General features: G+C 42.9%; 2 protein-coding genes across 2 annotated transcripts; both read right to left on the bottom strand.

Annotated features, from left to right (window-relative positions):
- Positions 1–2,408: 2,408 nt before the first annotated feature.
- Positions 2,409–4,374, bottom strand: LOC133015136 (gastrula zinc finger protein XlCGF17.1-like). The gene has a single exon (XM_061082275.1). It carries the CDS (start codon positions 4,200–4,202, stop codon positions 3,360–3,362), a length of 843 nt encoding a protein of 280 aa, XP_060938258.1. The 5' UTR covers positions 4,203–4,374; the 3' UTR covers positions 2,409–3,359.
- An 18,840-nt stretch (positions 4,375–23,214) lies between these two features.
- Positions 23,215–25,847, bottom strand: LOC133015131 (oocyte zinc finger protein XlCOF19-like). Its single transcript, XM_061082268.1, has one exon. The coding sequence runs from the start codon at positions 25,820–25,822 to the stop codon at positions 24,914–24,916; it is 909 nt and encodes a 302-aa protein (XP_060938251.1). The 5' UTR covers positions 25,823–25,847; the 3' UTR covers positions 23,215–24,913.
- Positions 25,848–26,120: the final 273 nt, after the last annotated feature.

The following is a 26,120-nucleotide window of genomic DNA, read 5'->3' on the forward strand; positions in this document are numbered from 1 at the left end:
ATATGAGTTGAGACTAGGAAAATCACTTTACCTGCATGGCTTCAGCAGTGTTTCCAAATTTGCTAGCCTGTCATATTCAGCTGAGGTTATCGTGGCCAAGTTGTGCTTCTGCTGGGCAAGTGTTGCCTTCAGTGGCTTTGTTGTGCTGGATACGCTTTATCATCTCCAGTGTTGAATTCTGGATGAATTCTACATCCTGGATGAGTGACTCCTCTGTCTGTCCATGGGAAGCTTGCTGAACTTTCAGCTCTGCTGTGTTTGCAGGACTGTGTTTAAAATGTCAGACTATTTTACGGCACTTGGCTAATGCACCATCAAACCCGCTGTCACGGAGAGACACTGTGATCGTCCGCTGTATAATGTGCGCTACACAAGGCATATGCTCGACTGGTAGACTCCTGGCTGCCGCTACCATATTACGAGCACTATCTGTTCCAATAGTGATGACCCTGTCCGTTATCCCCCACTCTTTAGCAACGTCAAGAAACTGGCGAGCGCATGTTTCGGCGAAATGCCTCTCCTCTGTTTTCACTACACCTAACGCAAACGAGTGCAGCTGCCAATTATCATCTAATAGATGAGCTGTTATGCCGAGGTAGTTATGGTTGCTTACTGATGTCCAGTGGTCTCCTGTCAGTGCAATAAATGAAGCTCGTGCCAGCTGCTCCACTTTCGTTTTCCTTTTCACTTCCAGTTCATGGATTCTTGTGACAATAGTTCCCCTCAAAGGCGTTTTGTAGGATGAGTCCCCGGAGGCGATCTGGATAATGTCTCGAAGCCCCTTGTCTTCAACGATGTTGATGGGTCTGCAGTCTGTTGCGACCCATTTAGCGATAGCAGTAGTTAGCTTAGTCGTTAAGCCCACCGGGGTCCGTCTCCTTACTCATCACTTCGCTACTTCTTCACCCACAGGCAGGTAAACATCCGCCCTGGAGGACTAGCGTAGGACACTGTTATCAAACTTGGTGATGTGATTAATTTGCGTTTAAAAAAAATTAACGCGTTAAGGTTTCCAGGCGTTAACAGCCTTTCTAATTATGAATAATCAAGAAATATGATTATTAAAAATAATGAAACTTATTTATTACTAATTTTGAAAATGATAAATCAATGAATTAAGAATAATGAAAATAATCAATTAGAAATGATAGGGTTATCAATTAAGAATAGTTAAATCATTAATGAAAACAATAAAATTATCAATTAAGAATAATATAAGCTGTAATTATTATTTATCGACGGGTGACCACCCTGGCTACAGGGACCAACATTCAATCTGTAAGGATCAGTCTCAGTTTATAAAAGTTAAATTAATAATCTCAATATTTAGTATTAATGATTAAATAATAAACAATGGAGGGTTTTAAGTTCAAGCACAGGCTATCATAATCCAGCTGTATTCACATACATATGCACAAATAATCACAAGATACAGATACTTTAATTACAAAAGGATTTATTAAAAAGGGAAATAAAGTTAATGTTATTCAATGATTCTTCATTTAACAAAATTCTTTACTATTTCACAGATAACAACAGTAGCAGTAGCAGCACTTATTACAATTTAGAACACACATGTAATAGTGATTGTATATCTATTTGTGTGTGTGTGTGTCTATGTGTGTGTGTGTGTGTGTGTGTGAGAGGGGGGGAGCGGCAATGAGGTAATGACGCAGTCACGTGGTGACGTAATCTGGTCGAAATCAAGATGTTGGTACATTCACGTTATTCAAAATGGAGGCCTATGTTAATGACAACATGAGGCCAAAGTCAAAATGGCCGTAGGCCACGTGAGTTACACAAAGGAATTTTCAGACAAAGACATTCTTATCTCTGCGTGGTTTTGGCGCCGAATGGCGTCGATAAGTCTAGATTTATCTATGTAACGTGAAATGTGTGAATGCAGATTGGAACGTGTGTGTAAGCAGGTTTAGGAGAAAAGAGAGAGAGAGAGTGAGAGAGATAGAAACATGCAAGGAATTATCAGAAAACACGCCAGAGACAATTTTACATCGACTTTACCTCTCAGTTCCCAAGCGGACGTTGTGTACTGATCTTTTGATCGTTAAAGTCTCTGCAAACTTGGTCGTCGATAACAATGCGGCCGGAGACGCTTCGTCGCGGTGCGAAGGTACGTCAAGAAAGTCGACAGGGTCGTGACACAGAAACAGGAAGTGACAGTTTCTTACCGCGCGCTTACACGGGCTAAAAATAGGCGCTGAGGTCTTAAATAAACATACTCAAATAAATACACACTAGGTATTAAAACTAGTCTCTCCCCAGACAATAAAGCCTCTTACTGTAACCCTCGCAGCGTTGCATTCTCGTTTGGCGGGATTTTCCCGGAAGTCCAGTGAATGATGCGTGGCCTCTCAAGCTCTGTTTCGCTGGTTCGTCTCTGGACAACGGAGATCAGCGCTGGGCCGAACAAGAGCGGATTCTTCTTGCTCCTCAACGGAATGAACTTCGTTCTTCTGCAGGGATGAACGGCTGTTTGGAGCCGTTTGTAGATCGTGTGGAAAAGAAAGTCTGTGAGCTCGGCCTGCGAGTGAACTTCCTGTGCCGATCTTTTCAAGTTAAAGTTACAAAAAAAATGGTCTATACCAAAATAAAACGTCGACTTAAAATAGAAACAGAAAAGAAAGATGAAAAAAAAAAACGTCTGTATAATTGCTCCCGTTAGCTACTGGGTCGTATGGAGGGACCTGGACAGGTCTTGTTGAAGTCGTCAGAGCAGGGAAAAAGCAGCGGTTCAGCAGTTTTATCGACCTGAGAGGTTCCAGCCTCCTCGAGGAGTGGGCTATGGGGTTCAGCCAATGGAATGTCAGTGTTCAACTCTCAGGGGGTGGGGTTTAGCCCTCAGTGGGCGTCTACGAACACAGTGGGGTTTCTCCTGGGCCTGCTGGGGCTCTCCAACCACCAGGAAAACTCTAGAGCTGGTCTCAGCATCGCGTGTAGGCCTCGTTTTACGACCCTTGGTCTAAACTTCGGCCAGCGCTCTGGACTCTTCCCCAACAGAAAACACATTCATTCTGTGCAAGGAACACACTTTAACCTTAAAATGACATGAAGGACATTATGAAAAATAGATACATTATGTAGAAATCAGTAGAAACAAGATATATAAACACAATCTTTCGTGTTATTCATGAGTTATGTTTTCTAGGGACATAAAAACTGTTAATAGTCTATTTAAAACAGTGAACATTGAAAAAATATATATAAGTAACTGCTGATATGTCCTTACAAAACTTTGTTGCAAGGGTGGAAACTGATTCACTTCTCTCCTTTATGAATCCTCACGTCTTGTACACTAGGACTGGATCTTAAATCTTTTACCACTCAGATCAACTGAACGGTTACTCTCCTGTATGACTCCTCATATGTGTATTTAGATGGGACTTACGGCTAAATCTGTTACCACACTCAGAGCAACTAAACGGTTTCTCTCCTGTATGAGTCTTCTTATGTCTATTTAGACCGCAACTTTGACAAAATCTTTTCCCACACTCAGAGCAACTAAACGGTTTCTCTCCTGTATGAATCCTCATATGTGTATTTAAACTCGCCCTTTCAATAAATCTTTTACCACACTCAGAGCAACTGAACGGTTTCTCTCCTGTATGAATCATCATATGTCTGTTAAGATCACTCCTTTTGCTAAATCTTTTACCACACTCAGAGCAACTAAACGGTTTCTCTCCTGTATGAGTCTTCTTATGTGTATTTAGACTGCCCATTCGACTAAATCTTTTGCCACACTCAGAGCAACTAAACGGTTTCTCTCCTGTATGAATCCTCGTATGCATATCTAGATTCGCCCTTTCACTAAATCTTTTACCACACTCAGAGCAACTGAACGGTTTCTCTCCTGTATGAATCATCATATGTCTGTTAAGATCGCTCCCTTTGCTAAATCTTTTACCACACTCAGAGCAACTAAACGGTTTCTCTCCTGTATGAATCCTCATATGTATATTTAGATTCGCCCTTTCACTAAATCTTTTACCACACTCAGAGCAACTGAACGGTTTCTCTCCTGTATGACTCCTAGTATGTCTGTTAAGTTCGCTCCTTTTGCTAAATCTTTTACCACACTCAGAACAACTAAACGTTTTTTTTTCTGTCTCACATCCCATTTCACTTAGAGGCTGTTTGTTATTTCTCGTATTTAAACCAGTTTGAGTTTCCCTGGTCTCCATCCAATCATCCTCACTGACTTCAGTCTCAGAAGAGTCTTCAGCCTTGTCCTCAGGACCTGGTTGTAAACGTCCATCAGGTCCTGAGGTCCTGGCTGGTTCTGGTCCTCCACAGTCCGCTCTGTTCTCCTTCCTCTCACTCGGATGAAGTGTTGACGATTTAAGTTTCTCTTCATCTTCTTCACTCTTTACAGCGACAGGAGTCAATGTGAACTTGATATCAGCCTCCTCCAGTCCTTGAAGCTGCTGTCCATCCTGATTGGTCCACGGTTCCTCCTGTTCCTCTTTAATGTGGGGGGGCTCTGTCTCCTCCTGTTCCTCTTTAATGTGGGGGGGCTCTGGGTCCTCCTGTACCTCTTTAATGTGGGGGGGCTCTGGATCCTCCTGTTCCTCTTTAATGTGGGGGGGCTCTGGATCCTCCTGTTCCTCTTTAATGTGGGGGGGCTCTGGATCCTCCTGTTCCTCTTTAATGTGGGGGGGCTCTGGATCCTCCTGTTCCTCTTTAATGTGGGGGGGCTCTGGGTCCTCCTTGTCCACAAGGGGGCTCCACTGCTGCTGCTCAGAGGGAACCTCTTCTTTAATCAACATCAGTTGCTGGACGTCTGCAGGACACACTGAAACACAAATACACAAATACACACGTTTATCATTTCAGTTTCCTGAAGTGTTTTGAAAAACTTGTGTTTTGTCGTTTAATGTCGACTGTTGTGATGTTTGAACGATCACATTCAGGAAGTAGAGATGTTGAGGTCGTTTACAGTTGGTGTTAAGACTGTTGGTATTTTAAATTGTATCTTCTTTGTGTCTGTGAAGATATTTATGGAACTGTACTCTTAACAATAAAGCAGGAGTTTGGGGGCAGGCGTTGTTTTGGTTTGGAGGATGCAAATGTCAACACAAACAGAACAATATTCTGACTCCAATGAACAACAACATCAACCCACAAGGAGTCAGCTGAGTCAAGGCTTGTTTGTACCTTTTTTTATAAACTGTCATGAACTGAAGATTTTGCCCAGCCACTATCAGAGGAGGAGCGAGATTGGGAGCGGCTGCTCGTCATATCCTTATTCCAGTACCAAGAGGGAGGTACTACGCCTGAGCACCATCGAGGAAGAACCGTGGAAGACTTCCCCTCGTTGTTGACCAATTCTGTTATAACTTCTGTTATAAGATATATCAACCGCCGTCCGTGCGGCGCCACTCGTGACCGTCCAGTGCCGCTAGAGGGCCGGGGGTGTGCTTTGGGTGCCCATTGCTTAGCAGTAACTTTTTATACCTTTTCATTGCTTCTTAATAAATACTTGATTGAACCAAAGCGAGACCGGATGTTCTCACATTTAGGACAAACAAAAACAAAAATGCAACGACACGACGCAGATCGTAGAGGAAGCAGCATCACACAAAGGGTTTCTGGTAAAAAGTTTTTCATTTTGAGGATAATAAACCAATTAGGTCACTAACAGAGGAGAACAGGGCGAGGGGATGTTAGTTAGTTGGTTAAGCTGCTTTCAGACAAGACCTGTGGCTAAAACTTAGAGAAATGTGTCCAGACTTTCTGTTTCAGACATGAGCAACACAGCAGCAGGTTTTCTGCACAGACTCGTCACAACATCATCAAATCCTCCTCATTATTCAGGTGAGAGGTGGAGCAGCCGACTGCAGTAAAGTGAGCTGTCATGTGTGAAGCCAGCCGCCCCTCGGGTTTTTGTTGCGAGTCTCCTTGTGGCTTTACGGTAAAACAGCATGTTTAGTTGAAACGCCCAAACATTACGAAAAACACAACTATATTTCATTGAATTTTTTTTTAAAATCTTCATGGCGTATTTGCTCATGTCAATTATCATGTATCCAGACTGCAAATTAAAGGGCAAGTCTGTAAAAACAAAACAATGTATTCATAATGTAACCATATTTGGAAGCTGATTAAAAATATTCCTTGAGAGGTTATGAGTCATTTCCAATGTATTCCTGTTAGTGGTGTCTCTGACTATGCTGAGATACATTATTGTATATTTTTACTGTAGAATAACTGAGGAAATGAAAGGGCAAATCTGTGAAAGTGGCCCAATATACATGTTTGGATGAATTTTATAGATATTCCTTGCTAGGTTACGAGTAATTTCCAGTGGATTCCTGTTCGTAGAGTCTCTGACTATGCAATATCCATATTAAAATTGAGAAGAAACCTCCTGTTTTCACAGACTCATTCCACCTCAACATGATAGAAGACCACCTGTGAGTGTCATCGACATTATATATACATTGGTCCTTTTTCACAGACTTGCTCTTTAATTTTCTCAGTTATTCTGCGGTAAAAACACTCAAACTTTTTCTCATCATAGTCAGAGACAGCACAAACAGGAATATACTCAAAGTCACTTACAACCTATTAAGGAATATTTTCAATCAGCTTCCAAATATGGTTACAATATGAATACATTGGTCTTTTTTGACAGACTTGCCCTTCAATTTGCAGTAAAAACATATAATTTAAATGAACAAATACGCCATGAAGATAACAAAATAAATAATCAAATGAGACCAAACCGGAAACCCCCGGACTAGGTTTGATAAAAACTCAGGGAATTCTGTTAAAAATTCAGTATAAGCCTCAGGAGCACGGTAAACTACAGCAGATATGATTGGCTGTTGGTGTTTCCTGGATTGGTGTAGAAGACTAAGAACAAGACATTCAAATGAGTTGTAGCTGAGTTCAGGTTTAGGATTAATTGATAAACTGGAGTTAAAAATAGCAGCAACTCCACCTCCTCGGCCGAATTCTCTGGGAACGTGTGAGTTTATATGACTGGGGGGGGGAGTAGATTAATTTAGACTGACATATTCATCAGGATGCAGCCACGTCTCAGTGAGGGACAATAAATCTATGTTGTAATCTGAGACTAGTTCCTTAACTAAAATAGCTTTTGATGACAGTGATCTAATTTTTAAAAAGACCACATTTAAAAGTCTTAGTTTCCTGCGTTGTTCCAGAGGTTGTGTTAATTTGTATTAGATTTCTGTGTGGAGTTCTCGCTCTGTTATTGTTTAATTTAAATAATTGAATCTAATGGTGGACAGACACAATCTCTATGTGGTTGTGTGACTGATCCAGAGGGAGCAGAGAAGTGTGTAGCACTGCAGCTCTGCTTCCTGGTCCCAGCTCTGGGTTGTCATGTGATAGACTTAGTAATATTCCTAGATAACAGAGCTGCTCCATCCCAAGTGGGATGAACGCGTCTCTCCTAACAAGACCAGGTTTCCTACAAAAAGTTTGCAAATTATCTACAAACCCCGGAACCGTTTACAGGACAGCACCTGGACAGGCAGCGGGTAAAAGACAACATGCGGCTCAACATGTCCTCACCTGTTGTGTTAGGGAGAGGGCCAGAGGAAACTACTGTGTCCGACATCAGTTCTGCAAAAGCACACAAGGACTCAACATGAACTTCAGTGACCTCCGACATGCGAAGCCAGGAGTCGTTGCTGCTGACATGAATTATGATTTTACTGTATTTACGTTTAGTTTCAGCCAGCAGCTTCAGTTTGGATTCGATGCCCCGGTGTTCCAGTTTAACTGGCGGCCATATCAACTGGCGATATGTTTACCTTTTTCCAGATGTTGATGGTCGGCTGCAGAGCTGGTCGCAGATTCATAATTTTCACAAAGCGCCTGTGTGTGAAGCGCGGTGATCTACTGAAGGTCTCGCTGAAATAAAAATCATACAGAAACCCTTCACGAGTTCATGTGTCCGTGTCAGCATCACGTTGAGACAGCAATATAAATTAAATTGTTAAAAAAAGAAATTAGTACAGAAACCTTGACCGGGACTCGAAACAGCGAGTCGAAGAACTATTAGCTTCTGGCCTGATGAAGAACTCATTACGTCACCGAGCCGCGGAAATCTTTGCGCGCGATAGATAAATGTCTCGTTCTTTGCTTTGTCAGCTGTATGTCACCAGATGTGCTTTCAGGTAACACCCATGTCATCTGGTGAGAGTCCCAACACAGAATAAACGTATATATACTTAATACCAGGCTTTACAATCTGATGCTCCTCTTCATAGGAGACACAGGGAGTTCTGAAGAACACACACGCGTGACCAGCTCCACGTAAAGTGCTTGTGTTTGATGCTGGTGATCATTACAACACACACACACCACACAAGTGTCACATGTAAACATCGCCTCACAACAACAAGGAGGAAGTTCCAGCGGTGTTTTTATGAGTAAAGTTGGTGAACCTGCTTCTAATGGACGTGTGAAGCTTCACGTGTCCTCCTGTCGCTGCTGGTTAAAGTCAATGTGATGTGGTGAAACAAGCAATTGTGGACGCTTAATGAAACATCATTAAAAATATGCACTTTATTTTTAATGATGTTTCATGAAGCGTCCACAATAGGGGTGCAACGATTAGTCGACGTCGTCGACAAAAATCGATGACAGGAATAGTCGCCGACGAATTTACTCGTCGATGATTCGTTGGTGACGTCATAGCACGTGTTTTTCGTGCCGTGCAGTTGAACTAAACGTCGTTTTACCGGAGGTGCTGATGGAAGCAGCTGAGGAGTGAGCCATCTCGCTTCCTTCCTATCTCTGAAAGTCACGCATGTGCATTAGCGTCAAAACACGGTCCGATGGCGTCCTCCGCTGCAGCAGCATCGCGCACCCGAAAGTAAAAAGTTCGCGAGAACTTCACCCGTAACAGCCCGAAAAAAAAACTACCTGCAGTATCTGTGCAGAGGACCTGCTCTCCATGGAAGCAGGACACGCCCATGAGAGGAGGAGGAGTCACGTGTGACATCGTAACGGAGACGATGCGGACTCGCCTCTGTCAGATGTTATATATACACGTATATACCCGTGTGCAGGATTGTAGAATCCAGTACAAAAATATGGTTTAAACTTTTTATTAACGAGTTTAAAAGCGTTATGTTATCCTATTGCCTGACAAACGTCTTTTTTTAAATCACAATTATTTAGTCAGTAGAAGACTGTAGTTTTGCTTGTTGATGTTTTTATTGCTGTTACTTTCCGTCATTTTTGTTAACAGGAAAAATGAATACTTGACTTTTAATTTATTTGTTTTATTAGCACTTTGCATGTCCTTGCTTTTAAATGGACAAAAACTTGATTTGTCTTTGCCTTTGGGTCAACAGTACCCTTATATGCAACAAAGTTTATTAAAATACATTTTTTTTGAATGAAGTATCGATCTTTATTGCCTTTATTTTCAGTCATCACATGCCTCGAACAACCTCAAGCTAAATTTAAAAGCTGTTTGCTAAATAAGAGCAATTGAGAATTTGTGTCATTCATAATCCGATTAGTCGATTAATCGTTTCAATAATCGGTGACTAATCGACTATCAGAATAGTCGTTAGGTGCAGCCCTAGTCCTCAATGGCTTGTATCACACACCACATTGTTTGTGAAAATACAACAAAATATAAATAGTTTTATTATTATTATTTATCACGATTATAATTTGTCAGTGTTGCCATAGTTACACAGGGAACTTTATTTACTCGTTTGACTGACACAGCACCAACAAAGCACGCAGCCATCTGATTAAAGAGAAGAAATACACAACACGTTGTTCGACAATGAAGACGTTAAATTCGTTTTTCAGATTTGCCTCGTTACACATGTGTTTTAAAATCACGTCTGCTGACTTTAACCAGCAGCGACAGGAGGACACGTGAAGCTTCACACGTCCATTAGAAGCACGTTCACCAACTTTACTCATAAAAACACTGCTCGAGCTTCCTTCTTGTTGTTGTGAGGGATGTTTACATGTGACACTTGTGTGGTGTGTGCGCGTTGTAATGATCACCAGCGTCAAACACAAGCACTTTGCTTGGAGCTGGTCACACGTGTGTGTTCTTCAGAACTCCCTGTGTCTCCTATGAAGAGGAGCCTCAGATTGTGAAGCCTGGTATTAAGTAAACATGCGTTTATTCTGTGTTGGGACTCTCACCAGATGACATGGGCGTTACCTGAAAGCACATCTGGTGACATACAGCTGACAAAGCAAAGAACGAGACATTTATCTATCGTGCGCAAAGATTTCAGCGGCTCGGTGACGTCATGAGTTCGTCATCAGGCCAGAAGCTAATAGTGCTCCTGGTCGCTGTTTCGAATACCGGTCTAGATTTTTGTACTGTTTTTTTTTTTTTTTTTTTTACCATTTAATATATATTGCTGTCTCAACGTGATGCTGACACGGACACATGAACTCGTGAAGGGTTTCTGTATGATTTTTATGTCAGCGAAACCTTCAGTAGATCACCGCACTTCACACACAGGCGCTTTGTGAAAATGACGAATCTGCGACCAGCTCTGCAGCCGACCATCATAGCTAAGCTAGGTGGCTCCGCGGCTAAGCTAACTACAGCTAACGGAGCTTCTAGGTCGCTGAGCCTCTCGCCTCCATCGCTACCAACACACCACATTTATCACATGTAGCTCTACTGTTAATGGAGGCGGAGGAGTCAGTGAACATGAGCCACTCGGAGCAAGAGGGAGAGAGAGAAGCCATCGCTGCTGTCTCAGCCTGTTAGACTACGAGGCTGAGCTCACACAGAACACAGAGTCACGGAGCACCAGAGAGGAGGGGCTGGTCTGTGTGGCTGTTTAACTACAGACCGGTGATTGTAGCCGGAGTGATGCAGAGAAACAGCTGTTAGCAGAGGAGCTAGTTCACAGAGCGACCAGCGGCTGGTAAACAGGAAATGACGCAGCACGCTTACCGTAATGACGTAATCATAACGTTTACTTTGACCAGGAGAAGCTTATCAAATGAATACGAGTAGAATTGAGTTCAGCCTGTTGGTGCGGCCCTCCACAACATGAATCCCCCCCCCCTGCTCCCGGGACTGACCTGCTCTGTGCAGCCGGACTACGGGCTGCATCGCGGCCTCCAGCAGCCTCCTCCGGCGGCAGACCTCCCGCTGGGACCGCTCTGTCCGCTCCACTCGCTCCTCGGACTCGAACAAGGTTTCCTCCAGACCCGCGAGGATCTGCTCTCCCGCCGCCGCGAGCCGCTCGGTGAGCATCGCTCTCAGCTCCGGGACTCGAGCCTTTCCTCCTCCTTCCTCCACCTGCAGCAGGAAGTCTTCAGCGGCAGCGCGGATCCGCTCATGTACCAACACCCGCAGCAGCTGCATGGCGGCCATGTTGCTCCTCTCTGAGGCTCTGAGGGGACAAAGACAGGAAGCAGAGACTCCGAGCTCCGAGCCTGCAGCGACCCCTGCTGGACTGGAGGACGAAGAGGAAGAAGAAATACTCTGTTACAAGTACTTGTTAAACAAGTAGTAAAGTATAAGCAACAAAATGAACTTAACCAATGGTGGAAGAATAATTCGGATCATTCACTGAGGTAAAAGTACCAGGACAGTAAAGTAATATTCCATTTCAAGTAAAAGTACTAAGACAGTGAAGTAGAAATACTCGACAATTAAATTAAACAAACTCTGACAGTAAAACCAAAAATGAACAACAATTTCTAGGACTGCAAAGCAGCACTGAACGGGCCGAGCACATGCACTTTGAATTGTTGGTTGCGTTTTGCGAACTGCGGCAAAGATAAACGCTTCACTTCCTGCGTCCGTCACGTGACGTTGATCCTTGCCTGCTAATTGCTCATTACAGTCAACACACAAATAGCACATCACACTGTGAACTTTATGGACAATGCACAGTGGAGTGGAGTTGTTTGTTTACATCACAGCATCAAAGGATTCATGGTGTATGTCCGCGATACAGAACATCGTGTTTTAATGGCGTGTAATCAAACTTTGACGCCACGTTACGGTCACAGCGTGTGACGAAATATCGATCTTTGAGTGAGTTTGTATCTCCATCTTGTTGAGATGACACTCATCTCAATTTGAAGTTGATCGGATGTAAATCACATTTTTTTCACGCGTTGGATCCATTCCCACACAATAGATTCAGTAAAGGCATCAGTGTTTGTTTCCCCATATAATCTGTATTTTATCAATAAAAGAAATCCCAACTCTCTGTGGATCTGAACCCTGCAGCTGGAGAGACTCATGAGGACATCATGAGGACATTTGTGAGGACACACTGACCTCTAGTGTTGAGATCACATCAACACACCCAACCTCAACAGAGAAGCCTCTTGTTGTCTCTCTCTGTTCTTTGACCTCGACAGGAAGACGTGAAGGAGAATTCTGTTTATGTTCCAGACCTTTAACTCAAATGTTTTGCCCGTGGACACTTCAGCCCTCAGGTGGGAGGAGCTGGGGATTGAACCAACAACCTCCTGGACAACTCAGTCCACTTCCACAGTAAAGTATCCACGAAGTTTCAAAAATATTCAGTCCTGAGAAATTATCCTTTTCAGTTTGATTTAACTGTCCCTTCCTCAAAGGAAGCAACAACAAAAGGGACATTGTGCTTTTACTCTGAAGACAAACAGGAAGTGATTCTATGGATCTTGTTGCCTTGACAGATATCAGAACCAATAACAATAATCAAATCATATTTTCTGGATTTTGAAGAAGTAACTTGTTAACGATGCTCAGTAATGTATCTGTACGAGTGTTACGTCAATAAACAAATAAACATGAACGTATGTTTTCAACGTGTTTTCCTGCTTCAGGTGCCGGTTGCACACACACACACACACACACACACACACACACACACACACACACACACACACACACACACACACACACACACACACACACACACACACACACACACACACACACACACTTAACCAATCATACACACACACTCTTAACCAAACACACATTATTCATTACTTCTTTAATATAAATTTGCAGAAACAGCAGCTTGATGAGAGAAAAGTCTAATGAGTTTTTCTCCTGAAAATCTTGAAGCTTAAATAAAGTTTTTGTTCACCTGCAGCGATATTAAAAAAGTTTATTAAAACCCACATGAAGCAGGTTTGAGTGTCACACTGATAATTAAAGAGCTGAAATGTGTTTTGATTTGAAATCCAGTTGGATTTTAATTGGACCGGTTGAGTGAGTTTGTTTAATTAGTGTGAAACTGTATTAAACAAGGCCCAGTGTCACGGAATGGAGAAGCTAAATGACTCAGCAGGTTCAATAGCAAAAAGGAAAAAGGGAGAGTGATTCATTAATTCATTCAGTTACTTATTCCTCCTATTAAGATGCATTTTCAGGTCCCCCCCTCCCCCACCCACTAGAATATAAATTAATAATAAAGAAGATAAGGGAGAAGGGCAATAGGACTATGGGGCAGTGGAGTTAGACAGCTCATTGGCGTTCCGTTGACTCGGAGAACATATTAAAGGAATCATTTATGTTTTTTAATTAATCCCAGAAAAATAAAAATTTTGCATTTAGTGGCCATTTTGGCCATATTCCACATTTTTACTTTGAAGTACTTGTACCAGGGCTTACATCAGATCAACTTCAAACTGAGATGAAAACAAACACAATTAAACATTAAAATGATCTATGTTGTTTTATATAGATCTGTGATCTACTGAGTCCAGTATCACACAGATTGACCGACTGAACCAAACCATCCCAGTACAAACATATAAAATAATTATCTTCAAATTTTATAGATTGGGGACATCACAGCTGTCTCTGAATTTAACAATCCTGCTGTTTGACATCTACCGTCATTCATTCAGCTGTTAGAACCTTATCAACCCACTAGAGCACTCCGCTCCCTAAAGTTTCTAAAAGTAGAGTAGGGGCCAGGGGTCTCATTTATAAAAGAGTGCGTAGGATTCATACTAAAAGTGTACGTACCTACAAAAGCCGGAAATGACGTACTCAAAAGATAATTCCAATTTATAAAACCGTGCGCAGGCTCACCTGAACGCAACAGTTCACCGTCCACCTGGAAACGTTCGTACGTGGATCTGCATCCAAATCCGCCCTCCACACGCTCACTTTCAACCATAAATGGTCAACGCAAACAGGGGCGGCGCGTCCCATTGGGCAAGTCGGGCAGTTGCCCAGGGCCTCGGCCGCCAGGGGGCCTCGTCGTTTTGACAATTTTTTTTTTTTTTTTTTTTTTTTAATAATTCAAATAAATCACTTGTCATTGCACATGCATGTGACTGGAATGTAATGTTTCTAAGGGTGTTCTTAATTTGTTGGGTCTCATACTGTCAGCTGCCAGAGTTGCCACAGGAACGAGCTCTGATCTCCCTCTCTGAGCGAATGAGAGCGGGTGGAGCCCCGGCGAGTGTGTGTGTGTGTGTGTGTGTGTCAAGACAGCACACACAGCACACACACACACACACACTGTGTCAAGACAGCACACACACACACACACACACACACACAATCGCCCGCACAACACTAGAGGAAGCCGCTGCAGAGCCGCGGGTTGCCGACCCCTGGCTACGGCGAAAGAACGATTTGTTTACAGTTCCACCGTTAAAGAGATGCGGACGTCAAAACATTGGTCCCGCATCTCACAAAAACCTGCCACTGCGCGCGGCGGCGCGCAGTGGCGTCACATTTCCGGTGGCCGGACCCGGAAATGTGAGGCGGAACTTCCGCTTCACATTTCCCCTCCCGCCCACAGGTGGGGCTCGCGACCAACACAGTTTGAGAATCACTGCAGATTTGGGAGACCGAGAGGTGAACTGTCCTCGCGCCCCCCCCCCCCCCCCCCCTTCTTACAGAGCATCAAGCCGGGGCCCCTGGTGTGGTGTATGTGTTCAAGGAAACATGAAACGATTTCAAAGTGGCAGTGACAAAAGAAAGAAGAAAAGGGAGGAGGAGAAGTCAAGGGAGAAATTACCTAAGCTAACACAGTTTTTCCAATCAAAGAATTTGTCTGTGGAAAATGAAGACATATCTGATAATGTTTCAAGTGCCGCTGGGAGCAACAGACACACAGCCACTTCAGCACCAACTAGCCCTGCCTGCCTTGCTTTTGAAAACGATGAGCCATCATCGTGTACCACAGCTGCCCATATACCTGACACTGACACCTGCACTGAGGACATGGTCATCATCCCTGCTCAAGCACAGCTGGATGATAGGGAGAGCAGTGAAGTCAGCAATGTGAGTAACACCAATGCTACAGTGATCAGTGAAGACCCAGCATTATGGCCTGAAATAATTACAGATAGTGAGAGAATTGAAATTGTTAGAACAGGACCAGTACAAATTCGAAACTTGAATTACCCCCAAAACACAGATAACCCGCCAAGGAGATTCACGATTGAAAACTTTGAAATGAAAATGAAAAACGGGGAACAAATTACAAGGAAGTGGCTAGTCTACTCGACCAGTGCTGATGCAGTTTATTGTTTTGCATGTCGCATCTTCGGGAAAAACAAAATCTCACTCAGCACCAATGGATTTCGTGCATGGAAACATATCGGAGAACATCTCAGAACTCATGAGCGCAGCAGGGAGCACGTAGATAATATGGAAAATTGGCGCCAACTTGTGGCAAGATTGAAACTTAACACCACAATTGACTCTGTGAACCAAGAGCTGATCAATAAGGATATTGCCCACTGGAAAATGGTGCTGAGGAGACTCTTTGCCATTGTATGCCATTTGGCTGAACGGAATTTAGCATTTCGAGGCCACACTGAACACCTGTACCAAACCAGAAATGGGAACTTCCTGGGTCAGGTTGAATTAATGGCCCAATTCGACCCAGTGATGAATGAACACTTGAGGAGAATCCAAAACCAGGAATGCAGAGATCATTACCTCAGCAAACAGATACAGAATGAGATAATATCTGTAATAGCACAAAAGACCACAGATGCTGTTGTATCTCTGATAAAGAGAGCCAAGTACTTTGCTGTCATAATGGACTGTACACCAGACAATAGCCATACTGAACAGCTAACCCTTGTAATGCGCATTGTTAACTGTGCAGAAAATGTGGGTATTTCCATTGAGGAGCATTTTCTTGGATTTGTTGATGTCCATGACACAACTGGGAAAGGACTATACGAAACTTTCATGGACCAACTGACCAAATTTGATCTTGACATCTGTGACTGTCGTGGGCAGGCATATGACAATGGGAGCAACATGCAGGGTAAGCACCAGGGTGTACAGAGGAGAGTGCTAGACACAAACAAGAAGGCCCTGTATGTGCCATGTGGGAGTCACAGTTTAAATTTGGTTATTTGTGATGCGGCACAGTCATCTAGACAGTCTGTGAACTTCTTTGGTGTCCTCCAGAGATTGTACAACTTGTTCAGCTCCTCTGTGCAACGGTGGGAGATTATGCAGGAACATGTACTGATGATGACTGTCAAAAGTCTGTCTTCAACCAGATGGGAGTGCAGAGTGGACAGTGTAAAAGCTCTCCGGTACCAAATGCCTCAGTTTGTGGACGCCTTGGAGGCACTCATTGACCATGCCATGGCCAAAAGACCTACAGATTCTGAGACTGTGTCCAAGTGTGAAGCACTTTTGAAAGACATCCAGACCTGGAGTTTCCTTGTGAGTGTCATTGTTTGGTATAACATTCTGTACCAAATAAATCACATCAGCAAACTCTTTCAGAGTCCCAAAATCTCAATAGAGACCCTGAAAAGAGAGATGGATGGACTTGGAGAAAGTCTGCAAGAGTACAGAGAAAGTGGTCTTAAATCAGCGCAGACAGATGCCAGGGAGATGGCAGAGGAATTAAAAATTGAGATGACACTCCCTGAACAGAGACAGCGAATAACTACCCAAAGATGCCTGTATGAAGGAAGAGAGGAGACAAAGTTCACCCCTGAAGAGCGTTTCAACAGGGAGTTCTTTTTACCTCTCATTGATACAGCCCTTTGTAGCATCAGAACTCGATTTGCTCAGACAGAGACATGTTTCGGTCTTTATGGGTTTCTTTATTCATTGGAGAACATGAAAAAAGCAGTGCGTGAAAGAACACTGGGCATTAGCTGCCAGAAGATGGAGGTGGAAACAGAGGATGTTGATGGTGCGGATTTGGAACTGGAGATAAGGGCTGCAGTTAAAGCTTTTCCAGACTGCATCTCCTCCCCTTCAGAAATGCTTGATTACATTTACAAGGAGAACTTACTGGATTGTTACCCCAACCTAAGCATTGCACTCCGATTACTTCTCACACTGCCTGTCACTGTTGCTTCTGGGGAGAGGAGTTTTTCTGCCTTGAAGTTAATCAAGACATATCTGAGGTCCACCATGGCTCAGGAGCGACTGTCAGATCTGGCAGTAATATCCATTGAGCAAGATGTGAGGAGAAAGCTAGACATGGAAGATGTCATCACTGCATTTGCCAATGCTAAAGCACGAAGAATCAGGATTTAATCCTGCACTCAACACTCACACACAGTAAGTGGCAGTTATAACTCCTTTCAATTCATGCCATTTTCATTAAAATGCTATACTGAATGCTAACTTATATGCTCCTTCTCTCTTTTAGTCTGCTTTTTCAGGTATTTGCTCGCCTCCTGTGCAGATTGAAGAATGGGGAGCTGCATCTCCTTTGCCCTCCGACTCCATCCCCACCTTGGCCCACTCTTTTCACCAAACCCCAAATACAAAGACTGAAACACATGTGTACAGACACTCACACACATGGACTCACTCATTCACATCCACTTGTCTCCCTTTCCCTAACTCACTCACTCACTCATTCGTCTCCGTTTTTCTCACACATACACACACAAACACACACGTCTCCCTTTCACTCACACACACACACTCACTCTCACACATACAGACACACACAAACACACACACACACTCACTCTCACACATACAGACACACACACACAAACTCATTCACTCGCATGTCTCCCTTTCTCTCACTCACTCACTCACACACTCACTGAAACACTCACTCACTCACTCTCTCTCTCACACACACACATAGTCAAAATAGATGTTAAAGTCAGCCGTTTTGCTGTAAAGTTAATCATTATGAAGTAAATAATTGTTTAGTTGTTTCTATTCACAATAAATGTCAGTTTCACATAACATGGCTCATTAAGTGTGTGTGTGTCTGGATGGGTGTGGGGTTGGAGGGGATTGGTGCTTTGGTGGGTGGGATTGTTTTGTTTTGTTTTTTTTGGGGGGGGGGCCTCAAAATTGTTCTTTGCCCAGGGCCTCCAATTAGCCAGAACCGCCCCTGAACGCAAAGCACGGCGCGAATATTAAATAATGCTGCTGACCAATGGGTTTCCACCGTGAGTCCTGACGGAGTCACCACATCAAGCCATGTGAAGAGGAAGTGAAACTTTCTGAGGCTGACTCTGGGATATTATTTGGAAAGTTTCTTCATGTCTTATAAGTAATCTCCAGTGGGCTCTGTGCACTGGTTGCACTGGGTGCTCTGGATGCTCTGGATGCTCTGGGTGCTCTGGATGCTCTGTGCGCCTGACGGCACAGTCCCGTTCACTGCAGTGATCTGATGATACACGCACAGTGTTAGAAGATATTATTAAAACCTATTAATGACTCGGCTCCGTAACTCGGCTCTTAAATCAAATCTGAACCTAATTTGCTTTAAGTTGTTTTATATTTTTTAAATTAAAAGGTTCGTGTGGAGCAGATACGTCGCGCAAGCAAAACTAAGCTGTAAGTTTCAATGCAAATTATGAAATGGATCAATAATCTGCAGCAGTTCACCAGCTCACGTCTGTGTCGCCGTTTTCCCGTCTCCAAAACGGTCGTAAGCATGGGTCTAAGTTTGCGTAGAAATACGCACATTTTCCCGTCAAGTTTGTTTTTATAAATCCCAACGTTTGCGTGAGAAGTGGCGTACGCACGTTTCAGGCCCGTTTTGTGCGTACGCAACGGTTATAAATGAGACCCCTGAGCTTTCAGCCATCAAGCCCCTCTACTGTGGAATCATCTCTCACTTTCAGTTCGGGAAGCAGACACCAACTGTACGTTTAAGAGTAGGCTTAAAACCTTCCTTTTTGATAAAGCTTATAGTTAGAGCTGGTCCAGGCTTGTCTTAGACCTGCTCTTAGTTATGCTGCTATAGGTTTAGAAGGTCGTTAACATCAACTGGCGGTTTGCATTTATTAGTACGGCAGAAAGTAACTTGTCCAATGTTCTAAAATAGGAAGTGTTTAGTTTAAAAAGGCATAGAGGTATTGATGTCTGATCTACTGAATGGGCCACATGGTTTTCATCGTACTGCCATACAAACCAGTAGCCAGTCAGATTTACCTTGAGCCTCAGTGTTCCCTCAAGTTCACATAAGGATTGAAGTTATCCTTCAAAATGTTTACCCTCATCAATGCTGGTAAAAACTTTAATCTTGATGCTTTCCTACACTTGACATCTACTGCACTTCTGTCCGTCCTGGGAGACGGATCCTCACATGTGTCTCTCTGAGGTTTCTACATATTTTTACCTGTCAAAAGGGTTTTTAGTAGTTTTTCCTGACTCTTGCTGAGGGTTAAGGACAGAGGTTGTCTCACCATGTTAAAGCCCTATGAGACAAATTTTGATTTGTGAATATGGGCTATACAAATAAAATTGCTCCGCTGTCCGTGGGTGTGAGTGTAATGCTGCGTTCCAGACGACTCGTATGTCAGAGATTCTGACCTGAAATTGCCCAGTTCTGACTTCACGTTAAACGTAAACAAACATGTCTGACTGTGAGAAGCTGATAAATTTGTCTTGTGATGAGACAATTCAACTGTAGCCAGTGCAGCCTCCGTTCATACAGAGAAAAAGAGGAGGAGGGCGACGACGCCATTATCTTTTTATTAGACTTTTATTCCTGGAAACACATTCAACACATATAGGAGAACACACACTGTCATTGAATCTCACGAACCAAGAAACCATTGTTTTAAAACAAACATTAAATCATATAAACTAGTTAAGAACTGTGTGCAATAGTAGTAGACTTGACGTTGGCTAATTATTAGTGCTGTCAATCGATTAAAAAAATGAATCAAGTTAATCACGTCAATAGATTGTGATTAATCATGATTAATCACACAATTAAAATACTACTATTTACAATTACGGTGTTTGAATAAAGAACTGTATGACAAAGTGGTTAGGGCTTTTTAAAACTTTATTTTACATCTCAGCCAATTAGAATTTATCTTAATTCACAGAGCAACAACACCCATAAAATGCAAGCAGTCTTTTTTTTAACCTGCTCATCACGGGCACCTGTGTGCCACTGTAGTAAACACGCCTCTGAAATTGGGCTCTACTCTATGACTGCACAGAGGTTTAACTGATTAAAGTGCCTCATCATTAGAATGAATACAAAGTCTCATGGAGTGCTTGGCATTGCCAACAACATCCATAACGAGCTGCCAACTTAAATAGAAGACAAGCATATGAGAAACTGTTATCTTCTGCTACAAAGTAAATATAAACAGCTTGTCTGTAAACTGTGAGGTAACATTTCACCCAAATAAAGTCAACATTACATTGAGTGGGCTGAAAGCTGAATTATAAACTGAATGTCATAAGTGTCTTAAAAGAAACAAAGTGAACAGTCCTTTTCACACACTTAATTCAATAACAATAACTGTGTGCAAAGGTGTTGTGTGACATAACCTCAGTCAACCAATTCATCGTCTACTTTTCTTTTAACCAGTTACTCGGGCAAACTAGCTTGTTGACATTTTCAGATGACAAAGCTGACCTCTTCTTCTGTACAATGTGGCCTGCCAAAGAAAATAGTCTCTCACATGGCACTGTTGAGGCAGGTGTGGCCAAGTACTTTAGTGCAAGATGTGCCAGCCTACCATGGGCACCAGTGTGCGCTGACCACCACTGAAGTGGACATGTGTCTATGCTGACACTGGGCTCTGCCCTATACCTGTCCAGAGTTTTGTCATTAAAATTTGCATCCTCATCAGACTCTGAATCTGACCCCAACAGTAGGAGAGACACTTTCTTCTCTGGTGGTTCTGGTTCCATTTCATCGCTGCAGGGCTGTGATTCAGTCTCTCTGTCCTTCAGCATCTGACTCAGCTTTTGCCACACCTCTTCCCTCTCTGCTTTGGGCAGGCACCTGAGGTCCTTGAATCTGGGATCTAGAGCTGTTGCTACCTTTAACCATGACAGGTTTGTGTTCTCCTTTCGTGTGTTCAGGTCCCCTTTGAATGCAGCCCTGAAGTGCACCATGTAGGCAGGGTCAACATCTGAAATCTCCATTGTACGCAGAAGGGGGCAGAGTGCAGGCAGGACCACAGAGCAGGACACATATTTGTCACCCCCCCCAAGAGCTCAGTAACATACCTTCAAACACACAAACAAGACAGAATTATAGACTACTTTTTTCATTCATAACACCCATATAGTGGACAGGCCTAAAAAAAATTCTAAAAGAAAATATATTGGAGAAAATAAATGAGTTGAGACTAGGAAAATCACTTTACCTGCATGGCTCCAGCAGTGTTTTCAAATTTGCTAGCCTGTCATATTCAGCTGAGGTTAGCGTGGCCAAGTTGTGCTTCTGCTGGGCAAGTGTTGCCTTCAGTGGCGCTTTGTTGTGCTGGATACGCTTTATCATCTCCAGTGTTGAATTCTGGATGAATTCTACATCCTGGATGAGTGACTCCTCTGTCTGTCCATGGGAAGCTTGCTGAACTTTCAGCTCTGCTGTGTTTGCAGGACTGTGTTTAAAATGTCAGACTATTTTACGGCACTTGGCTAATGCACCATCAAACCCGCTGTCACGGAGAGACACTGTGATCGTCCGCTGTATAATGTGCGCTACACAAGGCATATGCTCGACTGGTAGACTCCTGGCTGCCGCTACCATATTACGAGCACTATCTGTTCCGATAGTGATGACCCTGTCCGTTATCCCCCACTCTTAAGCAACGTCAAGAAACTGGCGAGCGCATGTTTCGGCGAAATGCCTCTCCTCTGTTTTCACTACACCTAACGCAAACGAGTGCAGCTGCCAATTATCATCTAATAGATGAGCTGTTATGCCGAGGTAGTTATGGTTGCTTACTGATGTCCAGTGGTCTCCTGTCAGTGCAATAAATGAAGCTCGTGCCAGCTGCTCCACTTTCGTTTCCTTTTCACTTCCATAGAGTTCATGGATTTTTGTGACAATAGTTCCCCTCAAAGGCGTTTTGTAGGATGAGTCCCCGGAGGCGATCTGGATAATGTCTCGAAGCCCCTTGTCTTCAACGATGTTGATGGGTCTGCAGTCTGTTGCGACCCATTTAGCGATAGCAGTAGTTAGCTTAGTCGTTAAGCCCACCGGGGTCCGTCTCCTTACTCATCACTTCGCTACTTCTTCACCCACAGGCAGGTAAACATCCGCCCTGGAGGACTAGCGTAGGACACTGTTATCAAACTTGGTGATGTGATTAATTTGCGTTTAAAAAAAATTAACGCGTTAAGGTTTCCAGGCGTTAACAGCCTTTCTAATTATGAATAATCAAGAAATATGATTATTAAAAATAATGAAACTTATTTATTACTAATTTTGAAAATGATAAATATATGAATTAAGAATAATGAAAATAATCAATTAGAAATGATAGGGTTATCAATTAAGAATAGTTAAATCATTAATGAAAACAATAAAATTATCAATTAAGAATAATATAAGCTGTAATTATTATTTATCGACGGGTGACCACCCTGGCTACAGGGACCAACATTCAATCTGTAAGGATCAGTCTCAGTTTATAAAAGTTAAATTAATAATCTCAATATTTAGTATTAATGATTAAATAATAAACAATGGAGGGTTTTAAGTTCAAGCACAGGCTATCATAATCCAGCTGTATTCACATACATATGCACAAATAACCACAAGATACAGATACTTTAATTACAAAAGGATTTATTAAAAAGGGAAATAAAGTTAATGTTATTCAATGATTCTTCATTTAACAAAATTCTTTACTATTTCACAGATAACAACAGTAGCAGAAGCAGCACTTATTACAATTTAGAACACACATGTAATAGTGATTGTAAATTTATTTGTGTGTGTGTGTGTCTATGTGTGTGTGTGTGTGTCTATGTGTGTGTGTGTGTGTGTGTGTGTGTGTGTGAGAGGGGGGGATCGGCAATGAGGTAATGACGCAGTCACGTGGTGACGTAATCTGGTCGAAATCAAGATGGTTGTACATTCACGTTATTCAAAATGGAGGCCTATGTTAATGACAACATGAGGCCAAAGTCAAAATGGCCGTAGGCCACGTGAGTTACACAAAGGAATTTTCAGACAAAGACATTCTTATCTCTGCGTGGTTTTGGCGCCGAATGGCTTCGATAAGTCTAGATTTATCTATGTAACGTGAAATGTGTGAATGCAGATTGGAACGTGTGTGTAAGCAGGTTTAGGAGAAAAGAGAGAGAGAGAGTGAGAGAGATAGAAACATGCAAGGAATTATCAGAAAACACGCCAGAGACAATTTTACATTGACTTTACCTCTCAGTATCCAAGCGGACGTTGTGTACTGATCTTTTGATCGTTAAAGTCTCTGCAAACTTGATCGTCGATAACAGTGCGGCCGGAGACGCTTCGTCGCGGTGCGAAGGTACGTCAATACAGTCGACAGGGTCGTGACAGAGAAACAGGAAGTGACAGTTTCTTACCGCGCGCTTACACGGGCTAAAAATAGGCGCTGAGGTCTTAAATAAACATACTCAAATAAATACACACTAGGTATTAAAACTAGTCTCTCCCCAGACAATAAAGACTCTTACTGTAACCCTCGCAGCGTTGCATTCTCGTTTGGCGGGATTTTCCCGGAAGTCCAGTGAATGATGCGTGGCCTCTCAAGCTCTGTTTCACTGGTTCGTCTGTGGACAACGGAGATCAGCGCTGGGCCGAACAAGAGCGGATTCTTCTTGCTCCTCAACGGAATGAACTTCGTTCTTCTGCAGGGATGAACGGCTGTTTGGAGCCGTTTGTAGATCGTGTGGAAAAGAAAGTCTGTGAGCTCGGCCTGCGAGTGAACTTCCTGTGCCGATCTTTTCAAGTTAAAGTTACAAAAAAAATGGTCTATACCAAAATAAAACGTCGACTTAAAATAGAAACAGAAAAGAAAGATGAAAAAAAAAAACGTCTGTATAATTGCTCCCGTTAGCTACTGGGTCGTATGGAGGGACCTGGACAGGTCTTGTTGAAGTCGTCAGAGCAGGGAAAAAGCAGCGGTTCAGCAGTTTTATCGACCTGAGAGGTTCCAGCCTCCTCGAGGAGTGGGCTATGGGGTTCAGCCAATGGAATGTCAGTGTTCAACTCTCAGGGGGCGGGGTTTAGCCCTCAGTGGGCGTCTACGAACACAGTGGGGTTTCTCCTGGGCCTGCTGGGGCTCTCCAACCACCAGGAAAACTCTAGAGCTGGTCTCAGCATCGCGTGTAGGCCTCGTTTTACGACCCTTGGTCTAAACTTCGGCCAGCGCTCTGGACTCTTCCCCAACAGAAAACACATTCATTCTGTGCAAGGAACACACTTTAACCTTAAAATGACATGAAGGACATTATGAAAAATAGATACATTATATAGAAATCAGTAGAAACAAGATATATAAACACAATCTTTTGTGTTATTCAATGAGTTATGTTTTCTAGGGACATAAAAACTGTTAATAGTCTATTTAAAACAGTGAACATTGAAAAAATATAATACAAGTAACTGCTGATATGTCCTAACAAAATTTTGTTGCAAGGGTGGAAACTGAATCACTTCTCTCCTTTATGAATCATCACGTCTCGTACACTAGGACTGGATCTTAAATCTTTTACCACTCATCAACTGAACGGTTACTCTCCGTTATGACTCCTCTCATGTCTATTCAGATGGGACTTACGGCTAAATCTTTTACCGCACTCAGAGCATTTAAACGGTTTCTCTCCTGTATGACTCATCTTATGTCTATTTAGAACGGATTTACGGCTAAATCTTTTACCACACTCAGAGCAACTAAACGGGTTCTGTCCTGTATGACTCCTCATATGTATATTTAGACAGTCCCTTCGACTAAATCTTTTCCCACACTCAGAGCAACTAAACTGTTTCTCTCTTGTATGAAGCCTCTTATGTCTATTTAGAATGCTCCTATTGTTAAATCGTTTACCACACTTAGAGCAACTAAACGGTTTCTCTTCTGTATGAATCATCATATGTTCATTTAGAGTGCTCCTTCGGATAAATTTTTTACCACACTCAGAGCAACTAAACGGTTTCTCTCCTGTATGAATCGTCATATGTGCATCTAGACTGTCCTTACGTCTAAATCTATTACCACACTGAGAGCAACTAAACGGTTTCTCTCCTGTATGAATCCTCATATGTGAATTTAGATTGCATCTTAGGCTAAATCTTTTACCACACTCAGAGCAACTAAACGGTTGCTCTCCTGTATGAATCCTCATATGTGTATTTAGATGGTGTCTTTGACTAAATCTTTTACCACACTCAGAGCAACTAAACGTTTTTTTTTCTGTCTCACATCCCATATCACTTAGAGGCTGTTTATTATTTGTTGTATTTAAACCAGTCTGAGTTTCCCTGGTCTCCATCCAATCATCCTCACTGACTTCAGTCTCAGAAGAGTCTTGAGCCTTGTCCTCAGGACCTGGTTGTAAAAGTCCATCAGGTCCTGAGTTCCTGGCTGGTTCTGGTCCTCCGCAGTCCGCTCTGTTCTCCTTCCGCTCACTTGGACGACGCATTGAAGATTTAAGTTTCTCTTCATCTTCTTCACTCTTCACAGCGACAGGAGTCAATGTGAACTTGATATCAGCCTCCTCCAGTCCTTGAAGCTGCTGTCCATCCTGATTGGTCCATGGTTCCTCCTGTTCCTCTCTAATGTGAGGGGGCTCTGGATCCTCCTGTTCCACAAGGGGGCTCCACTGCTGCTGCTCAGAGGGAACCTCTTCTTTAATCAACATCAGTTGCTGGACGTCTGCAGGACACACTGAAACACAAATACACAAATACACACGTTTATCATTTCAGAGTTTCCTGAAG

This window comes from Limanda limanda, chromosome 12 (genome assembly GCF_963576545.1).
Source record: "Limanda limanda chromosome 12, fLimLim1.1, whole genome shotgun sequence".
Taxonomy (NCBI): domain Eukaryota; kingdom Metazoa; phylum Chordata; class Actinopteri; order Pleuronectiformes; family Pleuronectidae; genus Limanda; species Limanda limanda.